Below are 18,332 nucleotides of genomic sequence, written 5' to 3' on the forward strand. Positions count from 1 at the left end.
GCTCGAGAAAATTTTTAGCCAGGGAAATAATGTGACTATCTTAAAATTCTCAAATATTTTCCAAGCAAAAGAGATGGAATCCTAGACCAAGAATTTTATGAAATGTCAAAATACAGTTTAAAAAAAGACAAAACAGCATAGACTTATTATATGATTTGTTCCTTAAGAGCAATCTAGGAAATCATCATTGTTAGACACAGGTGTTGAATAAGTTACAATGAGAGAAGAACTAGAAGATCAGTCAGGGAACATCTTGGGAAGATAGTGTTTGGAATGTTAAGGTTTTTGGATATCACTTATAATAATGAAATCAGCAGAAATTAAAGTATGAAGTTAAGAAAGTCAGCTCAGAATAACATTGAAGCATGATTGGGACTGTATAAAGCTGAGGAATGAAACTGGCAAAGATGAGAGACTCATCTTTAAAGTAGCAAGATGTAATAGCTAAAGACAAAACCGGTCTTGCTGAACATAATGGACAATGAGGACTACTGAGAACTGAAGAACAATGGCAATGAGTTTTTGATCCTATTGCACGTAATGGCTTTGTGGGAGCCCAGGTAGTTTGGATGCTCACCTTAATAGACCTGGATGGAGGTAGGTGGTCCTTGGACCTCCCACAGGGCAGAGAAACCTGCTTTCTCTTTGGGCTGAGGAGGAAGGAAGACTTGATTGGGGGAGAGGGAGGGAATGGGAGGTGGTGGCGGGGAAGAGGCAGAAATCTTTAATAATTAAATAAATTAATTAATAAAAAAATAATAATTACAAAAAAATAAAATAAATGAAAAAAAAGAAATATTTAGCAGATAAAAATTTAATGTTGTTTGAATGTGAAAATGGAAGAAATATGACAGAGATGTGGAGCTGACCCAGCTGGAAGTAGCTAACCAGGAATCATTACATGAGGCTCTGAAACAGGAGCAAAGCAGTAACAGAAAGGAGATTACAGGAAAATAAAGAAACCAGTGCTTGCTCATTCTCTAAAATGGGTAATATACACTATCTATCTAATTTAATACAGAGATACACATATACATACCAGAGCACAACACAGCGATCAATATGAATGGTTCATTGAGAGAGAATACCACACTGTAATGAAGTAGTTACTGAGACGAAATGCAGATGGACACATATGTCGATACTGACTGAGAAAGGAGAAAAGCTAAAGAGAATTTTATTCCTGTACAGATAGAAAAATGAGAAATTTAACATATAATTGCCTTCATGTGATCTCTGAAGTGACATAGTTTTCCTCCATTTATTCTGGATTATTCCTAACCATTTATAAGTTGTACCAGTAACTGAATTCTCTATATTTATCATAGAAGGCTGCAGTGTATTTATTATTATTACTATTTTAGTATTGTTATTAGTAGTAGTAGTAGTAGTAATACTAGTATTTGGTATTTTCATATTTGTGTAACAGCCCTGGAACTCACTTTGTACACCAGGTTAGTCTTAAACTCACAGAGATCTGCCTGCCTCTGCCTCCCAAGTATGGGAATGAAAAGTGTGCACCACCACAGCCTAGCTGATTGCTGTTAAATGTGGTGTATTATTTTGATGCTAAGGTTACATGTAGAAAAGATGAAGCTACTATATTGACCTCATTTTTACTGGTTTTATTGAAGCAAAGCTATTTCCAACATCATTCAATTTTTCTAATTTTGACAAGTCAGGTTCTATTTGAGAAAATTCTCATGACTTGTTAATCACATTTAGGGTTTCTATTTCCAGAAAAACTGCTAAATATTTGTCAGAATTGAATGGTAACTAAACCCAGGAATGACAAATTCTTCCTAATATCAGTAGTTTTATTCTGTCTTTTCCTAAATAGAGCTAAGCGTCGAGCCTCGAGAGTGACCCTAATGAATGTAAGCTCGAAGACTGGATTCCTCCTCATGGGGTTCTCTGATGAGCGTAAGTTGCAGGTTTTACATGCAGTGCTCTTTAATGACATACCTGCTGGCCATCATGGGCAATCTGCTCATTATCACCGTCATCACCTTGAACCATCATCTGCATTCTCCAATGTATTACTTCTTGAAGCACCTTTCTCTTTTGGACCTCTGCTTCATCTCTGTCACTGTCCCCCAATCCATTGCAAACTCACTCAAGGACAACGGTTTCATTTCCCTTGGTCAGTGCATGCTTCAAGTTTTCTTCTTCATATCTTTGGCATCATCAGAAGTAGCTATCCTCACAGTGATGTCTTATGACCGGTATGTCGCCATTTGTCGGCCTCTTCAGTATGAGGCAATTATGGATAACCTTGCCTGCAAGCGTGCTGTGATAGCTGTCTGGATGGCAGGAGGCCTATCTGGGCTCATACACACAGCTGTTAACTTTTCAATTCCTCTTTGTGGGCAGAGGATTATTCACCAGTTCTTCTGTGACATTCCCCAAATGCTAAAACTAGCTTGTTCTTATGAATTCATTAATGAGATTGCAGTGGCTGCATTCACAACATCCACAGCCTTTGTCTGCTTGATCGCCATTGTGTTCTCCTACGTTCAGATCTTCTTAACGGTGATGAGGATTCCGTCCGCTGATGGTCGGACGAAGGTATTCTCTACCTGCTTACCACACTTGTTTGTAGTCTCTTTCTTCCTCTCAGCTGCAGGCTTTGAGTTTCTAAGACCCCCTTCGGATTCCCTGTCAGCTATGGACCTCACATTCTCCATAGTCTACACTGTAATACCTCCAACACTCAATCCAGTTATCTACAGCTTGAGAAATGAAGCCATGAAAGCAGCTCTGAAGAAACTGTTGTCAAAAGAAGAATTTTCTCAGAGAATGGTATGTTTTAAAACTATAATTAAATTCTAAAAAGACAACAAATTAATAGGCATTGATACTATAACCAAGATTGGAGCGATGAATTGGATTTCTTTTAGGATTCTGTTTCTGTGTTTCTATTATTTATGCCCTTCTCAGAGATAATTCTATCAAATCAAAGGTAATTGACCAGTGAGGATATGTATTTCCTTCTTTTCTCCAATTCTAATATTATTTCAAATCATCTTTTAGCAATACCCAGTAAATAAGATAGAAGGAAAAGTTAGTGATGGCATGATCAAATTCAACTTAATTTTAATAAATACATTCAGAATGCCATTAGTTAAACTGATTTTGTATGTGCGATACTTGGTCCCTTGTTGCTGTACATAATTCTCTATAGAGTCAAGTTTCCTGTCATTCTTAAATAGTTGCAAGGTTTTCTTGCTACTAAAGAGCATAGTAACTGTTTACATAATTTATACAGTGCCTAGCAAAATTCACACACCTTCTATATATTTTCCTAATCCAAGTGAACCAATTCTTAGTTTTACTACATTTTCCCTTATTGCTAATGATGGAACCAAATTTAGAGAAAGTAGGTTTTTGACATTTTTCAAATAAAAATTGTTGAAGTTATGATTTACATTTTTTTCTAATAGGAAGCTACCAATATGTCTGACAACATAAATTCTTTGGTTCCCAAGTATAATTTTTGTGTTTACATGTGATTATAAAAGTAGGGACATAGGACTACAACTCACTAATAAAGTAAGTACCAATCTGAAAAGGTTCAAATTAAATCTTACCCATCTGATACAAAGAGACTACAGTGCCAGTGGCCATGTTAGAGGAGAAGCAGGTGGCAGTTGAAGTTCAGGAAGCCAGCTCACCAGGAATCCATGCTCCTATGACTGAATCTCAGATAGACAAGGTGCCAAGAACCTTGGCCCCAGAATATTTCTTGCTTCTGCTATGATTTTATATGCTTGCTGCTGCAATTTTCCTCTGGTATCTAGCATAATCTGAATGGAGAAGATCCCACTGATCCTAATATGTTACAATTTTCTCATGGAAATATTCCATTCTACTGGGCATTTTTACCTATGGGTTGTTATTAAGTTTATTTCCTCCTAAACTGCACTGTTTAATTTTATATAATAATAGTGTTAGTTTAAATAGGTTTTTTAATGACTGAGAATCTTTAATAAATATAATGAGGGATTGTAATAGAGTTAGATTAGTGGAAAAATTAATATGGGTAAAGGTAGGATATATTGTTGTTCCTGTCCCTGGTAAAACAGAGGCTGCAGAGGACAGAAAATAAGAGCAAGAAAATGTCATACAGCTAGTTTTTCCTGAGGATATGTATAGACTGTGGCTGAAATTAATAATTAAGAAAAAATATTGAGTCCCAGAAGCCCAGCTAGCTAAAATTATTTTAAACTTAGTGTTGGGAGATGTATTCACAGGTTTTGGTGTGCATCATAGTTAAAAAAAACTTTAAACAATTACTTAAAATTAGATTATGATGTTTTTGTTAATGGTTTTGAGGTAAAAAATAAATTTTGGAAAACAATTTAAAAAGACATACCTTTTAAGAACTGAGTGAGGAACTCATTGAGGTCAAGAAGCAAAAACCTGGCTATTGCTGATGTACCTTTCTTGCTAGGATGAGTTGGTGATCAGGGGAGATGATTAATTCCTTGTACCCATTTCTGCTGATGAGTGGGTATGCACCCTGAGGATTTAGAATAGATCTGACTGATTTTTTTCATATATAAGGTTTTATGATTTTTGCGTTTCCCGTCAGATATGGCTGTTCCATCTCCCCCTTTTTTATTTGTTAACTTAAGAGTCTATAGATCTTGTGTGGTGCACAGGGCATTTTTCAGTCCTTGGAAGATGACTGGAAGGACAAGAATCAAAATAAGCACAACTCCCAAATTAATGATAATAGACCAAAAAGTCTGTCTTGAGGCAAAAGAAGTGAGAGATTATAAAATCTATTGGTAACCTCAGAGTTGAGGTGGACTCCATTGAACTCAACTAATGATTGTAATTTGATTATGCAAAGACCGTATGTGTATAGCTAGTTCAGAATTGTTCTATGAGCCCAGGAGGAGGGGCCTAACCTGTGCTCAGGTTACCTTAGAAGCATTGTATGGCAGTGGGGTGACACAAATCCATTCAAGTCCACTAAATTTTAAATTACAGGAAACAATTAATCTAACTTTAATGTTGTACATTTGATTGCCCATAAGTAAGACTGCTTTTTCCAAAGTGTTATCTCTATCCTCTATATTTTTATCATTTTTGAGTGTGAGATAAGTGTCAGAGACATGTTTTTGAGAGCTCATTAACATGCTCTATAGTATGAACCTATTGTACTAAGGTGATTATAGATTCGGCAACAGGATGTGTGACCATAGACTTGAAACTATCCACAGAATGGTGATGAGTTTACCGTTTGGTACACAACTAAAGGTGATCATACCTTCCCCAGAATCCACCAGTTGCAAATACTTAACCCTTAAGCAGAGAGGGTTAGAGCTTCCATGAGCCCCTCCCCAATGCATATTTGACTGTTGATTGGCCCAGTTTTGTTAAAGCCTAATTCAGCTTTCCATGTACAGTGGACTGTAAGACAAATGGAAGCTCATAAATCCTTTCTACCCCCATGCTGACTAACTTAACCTTATGCAGGTATTGTTGAGGCAGCCATATCTCCTCTGAAGCTATTAGTACAGTGGTTCTGTCATGTTCAGAAGACACTATCTTTCTGTTTCTAGAAGGTTCTTACAGTCTTTCCAATCCACCTTCCATGATAATACCTGAGCCATGGAGATCAATGATATAAATGCCACATTTGTGGCTGAACACTCCATGGATGCTTATTCTCCGAACCTTAACAAGTTGTAAGTTTATGTGTTAGCCATTATCTACTACACAAAAAAGCTTCTTGGGTGAGGTCTGAATTCATAGTTTAATCACTTGTTTAGACACTTTTGCCTTTTATTGCTGCAATAAAATCAAAACCACAAACAACCTGGGGAGAAAATTATTTATTTCATTTATAGGTCACAGTCCATAATTGTGGGAAGTTGGTGCAGGAGCTCAAGGGAGGAATTTGGAAGCAGAAACTGAAGAAGAATCTATGAAATGGGCTGCTTACTGTGTTGCTCCTTAGGGCCTGTTCAGCTTGCTTTGTTATACAACCTAGGAACACTTGCCCAGAGAAGACACTACCTAAGGGGACTGTGCCATTCTACATCTGTCATTAATCAAGAAAATGCCACCATAGACTTGCTTAGAGGCCAATGTAATGGAAGCATTTTCTAAATTGAGTTTTCCTCTTTCCAGATATCCTTTCTTGTGTCAAGCTGACAAAATTTAACCTATTTCTATTAAACTCTGTACACCCACGATTCTGTGGCTTACTGGTAAGGTTCTAGTGTACTTCTTCTTTGGCAGCTATATGGCATCTCTTTGGGTCTCTCTCTGACTCTCTCTCTCTCTCTCTCTCTCTCTCTCTCTCTCTCTTTCTCTCTAGGGAAAACTATAACATCTAGTCATCAACTCTATTAAAGACCCCAGAAGGATATAATATTACCTAAGTAAATAAGAAATGCCTTGTAAGCAACCTCCAAAACACTAAAATTTACAGAGACATCTTGCTGCCTGGACAGTCACCCAAAGTTCTTTTGTAACATTGGGGCATCCATCTTCAACCTACATGTCCATAATACCTGGCAGACTTTTCAGTAATGCAGAAAATTTGGAAATCTGTTCTGCTTTGTACTGGAAAAGTTCATCAACTGCTTTCTTCTGTGTCCTGCAGAATATTTGGCATACTCTTTCATGAAGCAGGAGCCCTGAAGGATGGTCTCACCTACTTTAGGCAAGTTCAGCAGTCATTTTTCTATTGGTCCTGCATGTCAAGACGTCCAGGCAAGAGAAGTTCCTTTCCGAAATGGCTAGAAAACTCCATAAGGAGCCTCTTTGATGTCCATAATCCTCTTGAAGGAGATTGGTACTGCCAGGATGAGATAAGTCTCATTGTCATGAAAACTCCTCAGTTAACAAAACATTTTAAATGCCATATTCTGTAGGTCTTTGAAAAGCTTGAAGACTACCTATCCATCTGAAATATATCTCTGTACATCTAGAAAACCTAACTAACATGACTGCAAGTTTGACTAATATAAATGACTATTTATTAATCTGTAATTTTTAAATATACATAACATTTTAATGAGTCGCATAAGCATAGTACCTTAAACAAGAGTAGAAATACATATATACAGTGTAACAAAATCAATCTTAAATTTGTATCAGTAGTCCAAGATCCATACCAATGCAGAGTATTCATCTCTATATCATATACACCTTACATATTTTTGTTTTTTAGAAATTGACTGTGACGATTAATAACTTATAATCAACTTCTTCTAAATAAAAATAAACATTTATAAATAATCATCTTGGGAATTTGGGTATTGTTTTTCTCCAAACTGCTTACTGCTGTTTATTGAGTGAAATATTTTTAAGGTTCACACACCTTTCAAGGGCACTTGTTCCATCAAACCACATTTTCCTGGAAGTAATCTACAAGTTCTCATCTTTTATGAAAAGAAAAGGAGAACCTCCTTCCCAAAGTAATATATCCTTAGACTCAAATTTTGATTTCATGATACATTTAATATAATATATATATATATATATTGGTTTAGCTCAGCAGCCTCCACAATCACATATCTCTTTTCAGTTAGCTCATTAACAGTAAAAAAAAATAAAGAAAACCCAGAAATATGAGACTCATTAGCAACCCGTTGGCCCCCATACAGCAATGACCACTTCAGTCATTTTCCATCCACCAAAAACCAAACTCTAGACCATTAACTGGAACATGGGAGAAGGGAGTCCTTCTCTGAGTTATAGATCACATTAAACCTGGGTCTAACTCTGAGTGTATTCTGAGCCTATGAATATATTTTATATTACAGCATCCTCCCAGAAATCACTGTACCGGGTGGCCAGTGTCATTCCTGGGATTCAGTCATCAACAATAAGCCATTAAAGAAAATGACCTAAAGAACACACGCATACAGACACACACACAGAGAGACACACACACACAAATATTTAAATGCTGTTTCATCATACCAACAATGCACCAGGCCATCAAGTTAGACACAAAATTGGAAAATGATGTGCATTTTGTTTGCAAAAATAGTTTTGTTATATACTAAAATAAAATATCCATATAAAAATAGAAAGAAAATTAGAGTGCTTTCCGAGAAAGTTCAAGGCTCAAGCCATGCCCGGTGAGAAAGACTACTCTTTGTTGCCTGTCTATCAAGATTAGGATTCTCGGCTCCGTCACCATGTCTGCCTGTACACTGCCATGACACACCATGACAATAACAGGCTAACCTCTGAAGATGTAAGCCACCCCATTTATATGTCTTTTTCCTTTTTAAGAGTTGCCATGATCATGGTGTCACTTCATAGCAAGAGACACACTAACTAAAACAGTATGAGAAAGGATATATGTTTACTAAAAGAAAAAATTAAAAATACCAGTTTAGATGAGTCTCGTGATTTTATAAATTATTTTGCCATTAAATTTCCAATGTATCCCCTGTTTACTCTCACTGCATATGAAGTTAAAATTTTCTAATATTAGTGAAATAAGAGTGACTTTAAAATACTGGATGAAAATTTTCTTTTAGAATAACATAAATGTGTAAATTAGCAATCAGTAAATTTGAAAATTGAGCAAACAATTCAAACAAGAAAATTCTCACTTTAATATAATACAATTTATATGTCATCTTTTTGGTTAATATGATTTTGGCCTAAATATTCAATCTCCATTCTATACCCATGGACTATTTAATTATCATAGCATCAACAAAATATTTAGAATCAGTGATATAGGTTCTCTGACTTTATGCTTTTTCAGGTTTTATCAACTTCTGTTCCTATACATTTACATATTTATTATAAAGCCACTTTAGGTAAATCTGAAGACATTGCTCAGTGGTTGAAAGCACTTGAATTCAGAACCTACATAAAACATATCACACCTGCCAGTAACTCCAGCACTAAGGAACCCAGTGCCCTTTTCTTGGCACCATGGGCACTGCACTCTTGTGCCCACAAACTCACAGAAACATACAAAAATACACATAAATAAAAACTATAAATAACCCTACTCACTAACATCTGTAATGAAAAGGAACTGAAAGGGAGCCTGATTCCCTTTCAAACAGACACTCAAACATAATTTTTAAATTTACAAATAATAAAATTTCCTAAAAAGTGTGATGTGCAGTCTGAGTCAATGCTATGTAGTCCTTAAAATATGACTATACAACAGGTGGTGGTGGTGCATGCCTTTAATCCTTTAATCCCAGCACTCGAGAGACAGAGGCAGGAGGATGTCTGTGAGTTCAAGGCCAGCCTGGTCTATAAGAGCTAGTTCCAGGATAGACTCCAAAGCTACAGAGAAATCCTATCTCGAAAAATTAAAAAAAAATGACTATACTACAGAAAGAAAGAGAGGAAGGTAGATAAAGTACACAAAGGAGGTCTGATAAAGTCTTAAGGAATCATATTTGTATTTATGTATTGAAATTACATATAATTCATAAAATCCTTTATGTATATGCATATATATTTCTAACAAAGTTTTCACACATGACTGACAAAGCTCTTCCAAGTCCCACAAATATCTAACAAAACTGCAATGCCAAGCATGAGAAAGCCCCTTCTCGGGTGTTAGTCTAGGAACCCCAAGATTTGCCCAAAACTGTACAGGCTACTGCTGTTGTCCTTCTTTGCATTCCAGAGGCTGAAGGTAAGTCCCTATCACTGAAGGAACCACTTACTTTAGACCGAAGACCAAGAGAATATGAGTTATATCTGACATGAAAACTTTCTCCCTGATATCCTTCACAGTTGGGGGATGGGCTATGCAAATTTCCAAGGGAGTTGTGCAAACAATGATCCTATCCTGCTACAATGTCTATGAACAAAGATAACTAACATGTCATACTAATCCCTAGGCTACAACAGTAGCACTCTAGTAATCAATAGTTCTCTAATTGAACTTGAAGGTCCAGTCAAGAGGAGGAAAATCATGTCTGATACTGAAAACCCAGAAAATAACCCAGGACTGGTGAAGTCATGGATCATGAGGAAAAACCTGCTACCATCACTTTAACTAAATTAGTATAATCCCTAGTTGCATTCCAAATTACTATTCCTATACCCACAGACAAGTGCAGCTCTTAATTCTCCTCAAAGACACTTCTCTTTGCAACAAAGGTACCTTTACCAAAAAGCACAAATGGTCAAAGTACAGAGAAGAAATGATCATGAGATGCCCAATCCCAGTTGATATATCTATAACACAAGACCTGCGCCTAAAGCTCAGAAATATCAAGGGAGGCAGACAGATTGTAAAAGCCAAAGGACCAGAAAAGTTGCTTAGAGATTGTGCCTCCAGGAATGACAGAGAATCTTTACTCATGAAACATAAAAATAGGGTCATCTGAATAAGACTTGAAGAACTACAATACTAATAGGCATCCTAATACAGGAGAAGGGAAGTTTACAGAGACTCATTCATTGACAAAGAGCTACAGGCAGCCAAGGAGTATTGAAAGCAGGACAAATAGTCCTCAGCAGAGATGAGCCCTCCTATCAGTTATCCAAAGTCAAGAGGTCAGCCCTGAAATCATATACATACAAGTAATGCCAAACAGACTGGGAAATTTATATTTATATATTTAGTTGTCTGTGTGTCTGTGTGAACAATAACAATTAAAGAAAAGTCATGATTTCCAGAGGGAACAAAGTGGAGTGAGGTACACAGAGAGGTTGGAGGAACAAAAAGAAAGGGGGAAATAATGTAACGATATTTTAGTTTAAAAAATGAAAAGAAGTAAATGTTTAAAAACAGTATGAGTATATAATCATACTGTTCAGATGAAATCTTTATAGTAATTTTGTTTTGAAATGTAGAAACATACATACATAGTCATACATTGCTGCTGAAAATGGTAATAGCATATATCATTAAACTGGTAAGAGAAATAAAAAATTCCTAAACACGTATCGTGAACTTACTTTATTTTCAATTAAAAGTTTTTGTAAAGAATTAATAAATAGGGGGCTGGAGAGATGGCTTAAAGGTTAAGAGCATTGCCTGCTCTTCCAAATGTCCTGAGTTCAATTCCCAGCAACCACATGGTGGCTCACAACCATCTGTAATGAGGTCTGGTGCCCTCTTCTGGCCTGCAGGCATACACACAGACAGAATATTGTATACGTAATAAATAAATAAATATAAAAAAAAGAATTAATAAATGCTATCTTGGAGGATTTTAGGCATTGCTGCTAGACGTATCTTAGGACTTCCTAGATATTTTCCTATCTTGAGTAGTCATAATTGATAGCCAAAATAGTTGCTGAGAACATGAAATTCCTGAGTGAGGAGATCCAAGATGGAGATGGGGCCATTTCAGTATGTCCATCTGACATCAGCATGGCCTCAGGCAGTAACCCAGATCACAAGCATCCACATGGCTCTTGATGGTAACAAGAGCCTTGGATATCAATGAGGTACCCCACTATGGCAAGGCCGTGGACCCAGACATGGCCCTCAGTGGCAGTGTAAGCCGCCCACATCTCAACCTGTTCCTCACAGCCAACCCCTCTTCAGTTCCACCTCTATCCACAGCATATGAACCACTCGGCTTCTTTTTCAATCCTATCTCTCCATCTCATGCTCATGATCCTAGAGCCCACCCAGACACTGCCATGGTGTGGCTACAGGGGAGCTGGCCATGGTGGTATGGGACATGGATGTGGAGAACTAGCAGAACCATAGCCACAGGATCTCCATGATGTGGGGCAACAGCAGGACAGCAGAAAGAAGTCTCAGTGAGGGCCCAGTACTGATGCTGCAACAGAAACCAGGGGCCGTGAATCAGATCAATAACTCATTGAAATGAACATTTGCAAGCAAAGCTATTTAGGCAAAAGAGTATACTAGGTGACACAATGCCACTACACTGAATGAGTATGTGATGGAAAGGAGGACAAAAAGGAGAGAAGTGGCACATAATGGCAGAACTGGAGACAAGATGGGGTATGGGAGAAGGCTGTGGTTAGGAGACAAAAAGGTCAATGCCCAGAGGAAAAATGCTTTTTCCTTTTCATTTTTTACTTTATCTCTCATGGGAAGGGTTCAAGCATGGAGGACAGACATGGAAGGACAGGGAAATGAGTGGGATTGGGGTACATGCTGTAAAATACCTAAAGAATCAATTTTAAAAAGGTTAAAAGAACACGAAATTCTTTGTACTGCCTAAATCTCAAGGAGAAAAGAAAATATCAAAGCTAATTCTGAATTTTCAAAGACTTTGTAGAGTTCAAGTATTTTTATGATTATTTACATTTTCTTTTGTTCTCTTATAAATGCACAGTTTAGCTACACAGTAGCCTCCACCTGTGTGTTCAGACCCTCAGATGCTAGACTAGGAGCTATTGCCTGCAATGGCTGGATCAGAAACACTGGGTATGGCTCAGAGGGTTCAGAGCTGTAAACAGTTCCCTGGGAGATTCACAGGTCTGCTAAGGACTAAAATTCATTGAGCCAGAACACTAAACCCCAAGCTCACAAAATCCCTCAACAGCTGTGTGGAAATTTTAGTGACTCCACATCCCAGGTGATTCAGGGCCAGAGTAAATGAAGTAACTTTGTCTAATTGGAACATCCTTTTCAAAGGACAGTGTGTACAAATACACCCTCCTTTCTCCTCCTCAAAAAAGCAGCTCAACACAATTTCTCTCAAGAGACATAATATTGTTTCAAAATCTGCTATTGTGGGCAAGAAATATCAGAATTTGCTCACCAGTTTGGAGAGCTGCACACACAGCAAGACATACTGGAGTGAGTTTACAAACTTGGGTAAATATTGTATGAGAATTCTAACAAGACTTTGTAATCTTAGTTTGGAGAAGCAATACTAAAATCATAACAAGGAAACAAGGACAACTTACTGAAAATAAACTGATTTTTAAAATTCATATGGATATAATAGGGAGCCATGTGAGAAGACCAGTGAATGAGAAAAGTTCGCATGTTACTTTCTTGTATTTGTGATACTTCTGTAAACTATTAAAACATTTCTTCAACAGCTCTCAGATGTCAACAAGAGTAAAAAGCCCTAGATACAAATGTTCAATGTGATTGTGATATTGTACTTATGGCTTTTTTGGATATATGTAAATTTTTATAACTCACAAGCCAATACTGTTATTTAAGTTACTAATGCTTACATTTTTCCTATTAAAATGCTTAACTCCAGGCTGATGAAGCTGTCTGTGTGGATCAAGCAAAACCAGTTTTAGAAAGGACCTAAACATGCCTCCTGTCTCATTTCTATGAATAATCAATATTACTCACCTTTCTTACCTCACAGTGTACTGTTTGATTTGTCAGATTAAAATAGTAATGTTAAATGAATGAATAGAAAAATTATTACTAACAATAATTATATGTTTATTATTTCACCAACCTCAAGGAAAAATACTATCAAAGAAGCAGATTTTGGGAGCAAGAAAACTATGAGAAACATGAGTGGGATCTCTGGTCAGCACTGATTTCTGTCGTAGGACACAAGGCTTGAAGAAATCAAACAGTATGGGGATATTCTAAAGGGATTAAAGTTATTACTTAAGGTACACAGAGTGGGGGACAAGAGGCTTTCACACATGAATTGTATCATATGAAACAAAAGTTATCAAGTTGATTTAACAGTGTTTTATTTTCCTTTAGATGAAGGATCTTTCTGTGAACCGCACACTGGTTTGAACTTAACTGCTATGGCCACAGGTCCTGGAATTCTTTTTCTCATGTCATGCGTGGGTCAAAAACCATTGTCATTGTAATCAAACCCCAACATCCTGTCAAGTAATTAGACATTGTTTGGGATGATTTGGTATTGAGTTCATTCCTTGCAAAAGAGATGTGAGGGAGGTGGAGTGAGTTTGTTCTGTCACAGGAAAGATGCCACTAAATGGAGAATGCCTCAGGATTGAAAATTGATGTCAATTTTATTCTGTGTTTGCATTTGTAAGTATATGAATTTTAAGAAGACACAAGAAAATATCTGGTGATGTTTCACAGGACTTAAAACCTCAAAAGACTGACTGAGCATGTTTGGTCTTGTTGCCTAGAATGTAGTAAGAGAAAACATGCAGAAAGCTGACACTTTATTAAATTCTCTTCAACCCTCAAACATGAACATGCATCTTGTGAGGAGAAAATGATCAGTTATTTTCAATCCCCAAATATCAGAGCAAAGTATCAAAAACTAAAGCATGTCTTCTTTTCTATCTGAAACATAAATGACTTTAGTTTTCTAATCTCTTATTGAAGTTAGACCCTGGATTTTAGCCATTTTTGTCCACATCTTTAAGCACTTCAAGAACTCACCATCTGTCTTTGGAATTGTCTTTGCTTGTGGCAAGTTCTAAGAATTATTTGATTGCTGTACCTGAAGGCTGTTAGTATGGACATCACTTCAAACAGAAGATGTTCATCCCCTAAAGTACTTCACAAAATGAAGTAGGATGCATAAATTGACAGTGGCATGTGACTATTCCCCTTCAGCAAGTGCTTTTTGCTCTTGATTTCAATACCACTGAATGCTAGTTTAAGAGCAATAAAACTACTCATTTTTACACTTGATTCTACAATATCAGACCCTCTCTCTGTAATGACAGCATTGTTTGCTAAAGAAAATGCCTTTTGGCCATTTGAACTTCTGTTGAAAAGGCTCTGTTCAGCTCAGTGCCCCATTTTATAATTGGATTGATTAACCTTTTACGGTCTAATTTTTCTTTGTTCTTTGTATATTTTGGATATCAGACCTTTGTCAGTTGCGGGGTTGGTGAAGATCTTCTCCCAGTCAGTGGGTTGCCTTTCTGTCTTAGTGACAGTGTCCTTTGCTTTACAGAAGCTTCTCAGTCTCAGGAGGTCCCATTTATTCAATGATGTCCTTAGTGTTTGTGCTGCTGGAGTTATACGTAGGAAGTGTTCTCCTGTGCCCATGTGTTGTAGAGTACTTCCCACTTTCTCTTCTATCAGGTTCAGTGTGTTTGGACTGATATTGAGGTCTTTAATCCATTTGGACTTGAGTTTTGTGCATGGTGATAGATATGGATCTATTTTCATTCTTCTACAGATTGACATCCAGTTTTGCCAGCACAATTTGTTGAAGATCAACAGAAGAAGTTCAAATGGCCAAAAGACACTTAAGATTGTGCTCAACTTCCTTAGCAATCAGGGAAATGCAAATCAAGACAACATTAAGATACCATCTTACACCGGTCAGAATGGCTAAAATCAAAAACACCAATGATAGCCTCTGCTGGAGAGGTTGTGGAGAAAGGGGCACTCTCCTCCATTGCTGGTGGGAATGCAAACTTGTGCAACCACTTTGGAAAGCAGTGTGGCGGTTTCTCAGGAAAGTCGGGTTCAACCTACCTCTCGACCCAGCAATACCACTATTGGGAATATACCCAAGAGATGCCCAAACATACAACAAAAGTATATGCTCAACTATGTTCATAGCAGCATTGCTTGTAATAGCCAGAACCTGGAAACAACCTAGATGCCCTTCAATGGAAGAATGGATGAAGAAAGTATGGAATATATACATATTAGAGTACTACTCAGCAGTAAAAAACAATGACTTCTTGAATTTTGCATACAAATGGACGGAAATAGAAAACACTATCCTGAGTGAGGTAAGCCAGACCCAAAAAGAGGAACATGGGATGTACTCACTCATATTTGGTTTCTAGCCATAAATAAAGGACATTGAGACTATAATTCGTGATTCTAGAGAAGCTAAATAAGAAGGTGAACCCAAAGAAAAACATATAAGCCTCCTCCTGAATATTAACCTTCATCAGGCGATGAAAGAAGAGAGAGACAGAGACCCACATTGGAGCACTGGACTGAAGTCTCACGATCCAAAGGAGGAGCAGAAGGAGCGTGAGCACGAGCAAGGAACTCAGGACCGCGAGGGGTGCACCCACACACTGAGGCAAAGGGGATGTTCTATCGGGAACTCACCAAGGCCAGCTGGCCGGGGTCTGAAAAAGCATGGGACAAAACCGGTCTCGCTGAACATAATGGACAATGAGGACTACTGAGAACTGAAGAACAATGGCAATGGGTTCTTGATCCTATTGCACATAATGGCTTTGTGGGAGCCCAGGTAGTTTGGATGCTCACCTTAATTGACCTGGATGGAGGTGGGTGGTCCTTGGACCTCCCACAGGGCAGGGAAACCTGCTTGCTCTTTGGCCTGAGGAGGGAGGAAGACTTGATTGGGGGAGGGGGAGGGAATGGAAGGTGGTGGCGGGGAAGAGGCAGAAATCTTTAATAATTAAATAAATTAATAAAAAAAAAAGAAAATGCCTGTTTCCAGTAGACAACAAAACTATATTTTAATTCCTGGTACATTCCCTATACATGCCCATTCCATCTGCTAAATGTCCTATATGCATAACCAGTCCTGTGTTCAAAAACCTCTCATCCACAGCCCGTCACTAACTTTCCCATTGATGACTCAAGTAAAAGCAATGGGTTTCAATTAAAACAATGGAATTGTGCTTTTTCATAGGGCAAACACAACTATGTTCCTTGAGAAAACCAATGATAGACTGCATGAATATTTACCTGCAACTACTGGTTTGAGAGAATAATGCAAACTCTATGAGTATGAGAAAATTGTGATCTCACTTAAGTTTCCCAGCAACTAGAGTGTGGCCAGTTTAATACACACAAACATACTAGACATGAATTGAGAGTATTGAATTATTGAAATAAATACTGATAAACAAATAAATGGTGACTCAGTATCTTTATACTGTATTTACTATATCATTTTATCCTTCAGCTGCTACCACAATTTCTGTTCTCAAAATGTCTGTGAGAAATATAACCATAATGAGTGGATTCTTCCTGATGGGGTTCTCTGACAACCATGAGCTGCAGATCATGCATGCTTTGTTCTTCTTGGTGACATACCTATTGGGATCAGCAGGTAACTTCACCATCATCACCATCACAACACTGGACCCTCAGCTCCAGTCTCCAATGTATTACTTCCTGAAGCACCTTTCCCTTCTGGACCTCTCATCCCTTTCTGTCACAGTTCCCCAGTCTATTGCCAATTCCCTGGCAGGCAGTGGCTACATTTCATATACCCAGTGCATGCTTCAGGTTTTCTTCTTCACAGCTTTTACCTGTAGTGAGATGGCCATTCTTACATTGATGTCATATGATCGTTATGTGGCCATCTGCCTCCCACTGCACTATGAGGTCATCATGAGTCCCAGAAAATCCATGTGGGCTGTGGCAGCAGTGTGGCTAAGTGAAGGCATCTCAGGAACTTTGTACACAGCAACTATATTCTCTACCAGATTCTGCAGGGACAAAATAATCGACCAGTTCTTCTGTGATGTCCCCCAGCTGCTCAAACTCTCCTGTTCTAATGATTATTTTGCAATGATGGGAGAATTTGGTTTAATGTCTGTGCTGGGCTTTGCCTGTTTCGTTGGGATTGTCCTCTCCTATGTGCACGGTTTTCAGGATGCCCTCTGCTAAAGGCTGGTCTAAGGTCTTCTCTACTTGTCTGCCCCACCTTTTTGTTGTCTCATTGTTTCTTTCCACAGGCTCCTGTGCATATCTAAACCCAACCTCAGACTCCCCAACTGTTTTAGATTTGTTGTTCTGTATCTTTTACACACTTCTGCCCCCAGCACTCAACCCTGTTATCTACAGTCTGAGAAATGAGAGCATAATGACTGGTGTGAGGAAGTTATTGTTGAGTTCAGAAGTCACTGGTTAGAATCATTTTTGTCCTTCTGTTACTAACTGCTCAATTATACACAGGAATGCTTTTAGTCATTGGTATTTCCTCAATCTGTAATGTTAATGAAGAATGATTATTTTCTATAGTAAACTACATTGTGTATAACCATTGTCCTTGTGCAAGTGCATTGTCTGATTTCTTTGCATTTTACTATTAAAACTGCTGTTTCATCAAATTAAGAAAAATTAGAAGTCTTGTAATATAGATCAACTAGTTTTTACTTCCTAATGCATCCACACAGAGATAACACTAAAAATATCTGTGATTGTCTTAACACTTTTGCAGAAGTAACAGTAGAATAATAAAAAGGACAAAAGTGATACTATTAACCCCATTTATACCCACTGAATCATAATTTCCAAGTCAACCATTTATTTTCAAACTTTAATTATAAACTCATTTTTGTCTATCAATATACATATTGATATAAATTTATATGGTATCACTAGGTACATTTACATAGTTTACAGATACAATTTTCCTGAAGAGCAGTTTACAATTTATATTAAAATTTATCTATATATATATTCCTTCATTTTGCCTATATCAAATATCTTCAATATTTAATTATTATTATAAGTA

The 18,332-nt window shown here is 37.5% G+C and overlaps 1 protein-coding gene and 1 pseudogene across 1 annotated transcript; both read left to right on the forward strand.

The window, feature by feature from the left end:
• Window positions 1-1,868: 1,868 nt before the first annotated feature.
• Window positions 1,869-2,832, forward strand: LOC130863112 (olfactory receptor 14J1-like). The gene is given in 2 exon segments (XM_057753033.1): window positions 1,869-1,954; window positions 1,956-2,832. Coding segments are annotated over 2 exon segments (960 nt in total). The 5' UTR covers window positions 1,869-1,871.
• A 13,966-nt stretch (window positions 2,833-16,798) lies between these two features.
• On the forward strand, window positions 16,799-17,726 carry LOC130862948 (olfactory receptor 14J1-like; annotated as a pseudogene).
• Window positions 17,727-18,332: the final 606 nt, after the last annotated feature.

Source organism: Chionomys nivalis, chromosome 20, assembly GCF_950005125.1.
Source record: "Chionomys nivalis chromosome 20, mChiNiv1.1, whole genome shotgun sequence".
Taxonomy (NCBI): Eukaryota; Metazoa; Chordata; class Mammalia; order Rodentia; family Cricetidae; genus Chionomys; species Chionomys nivalis.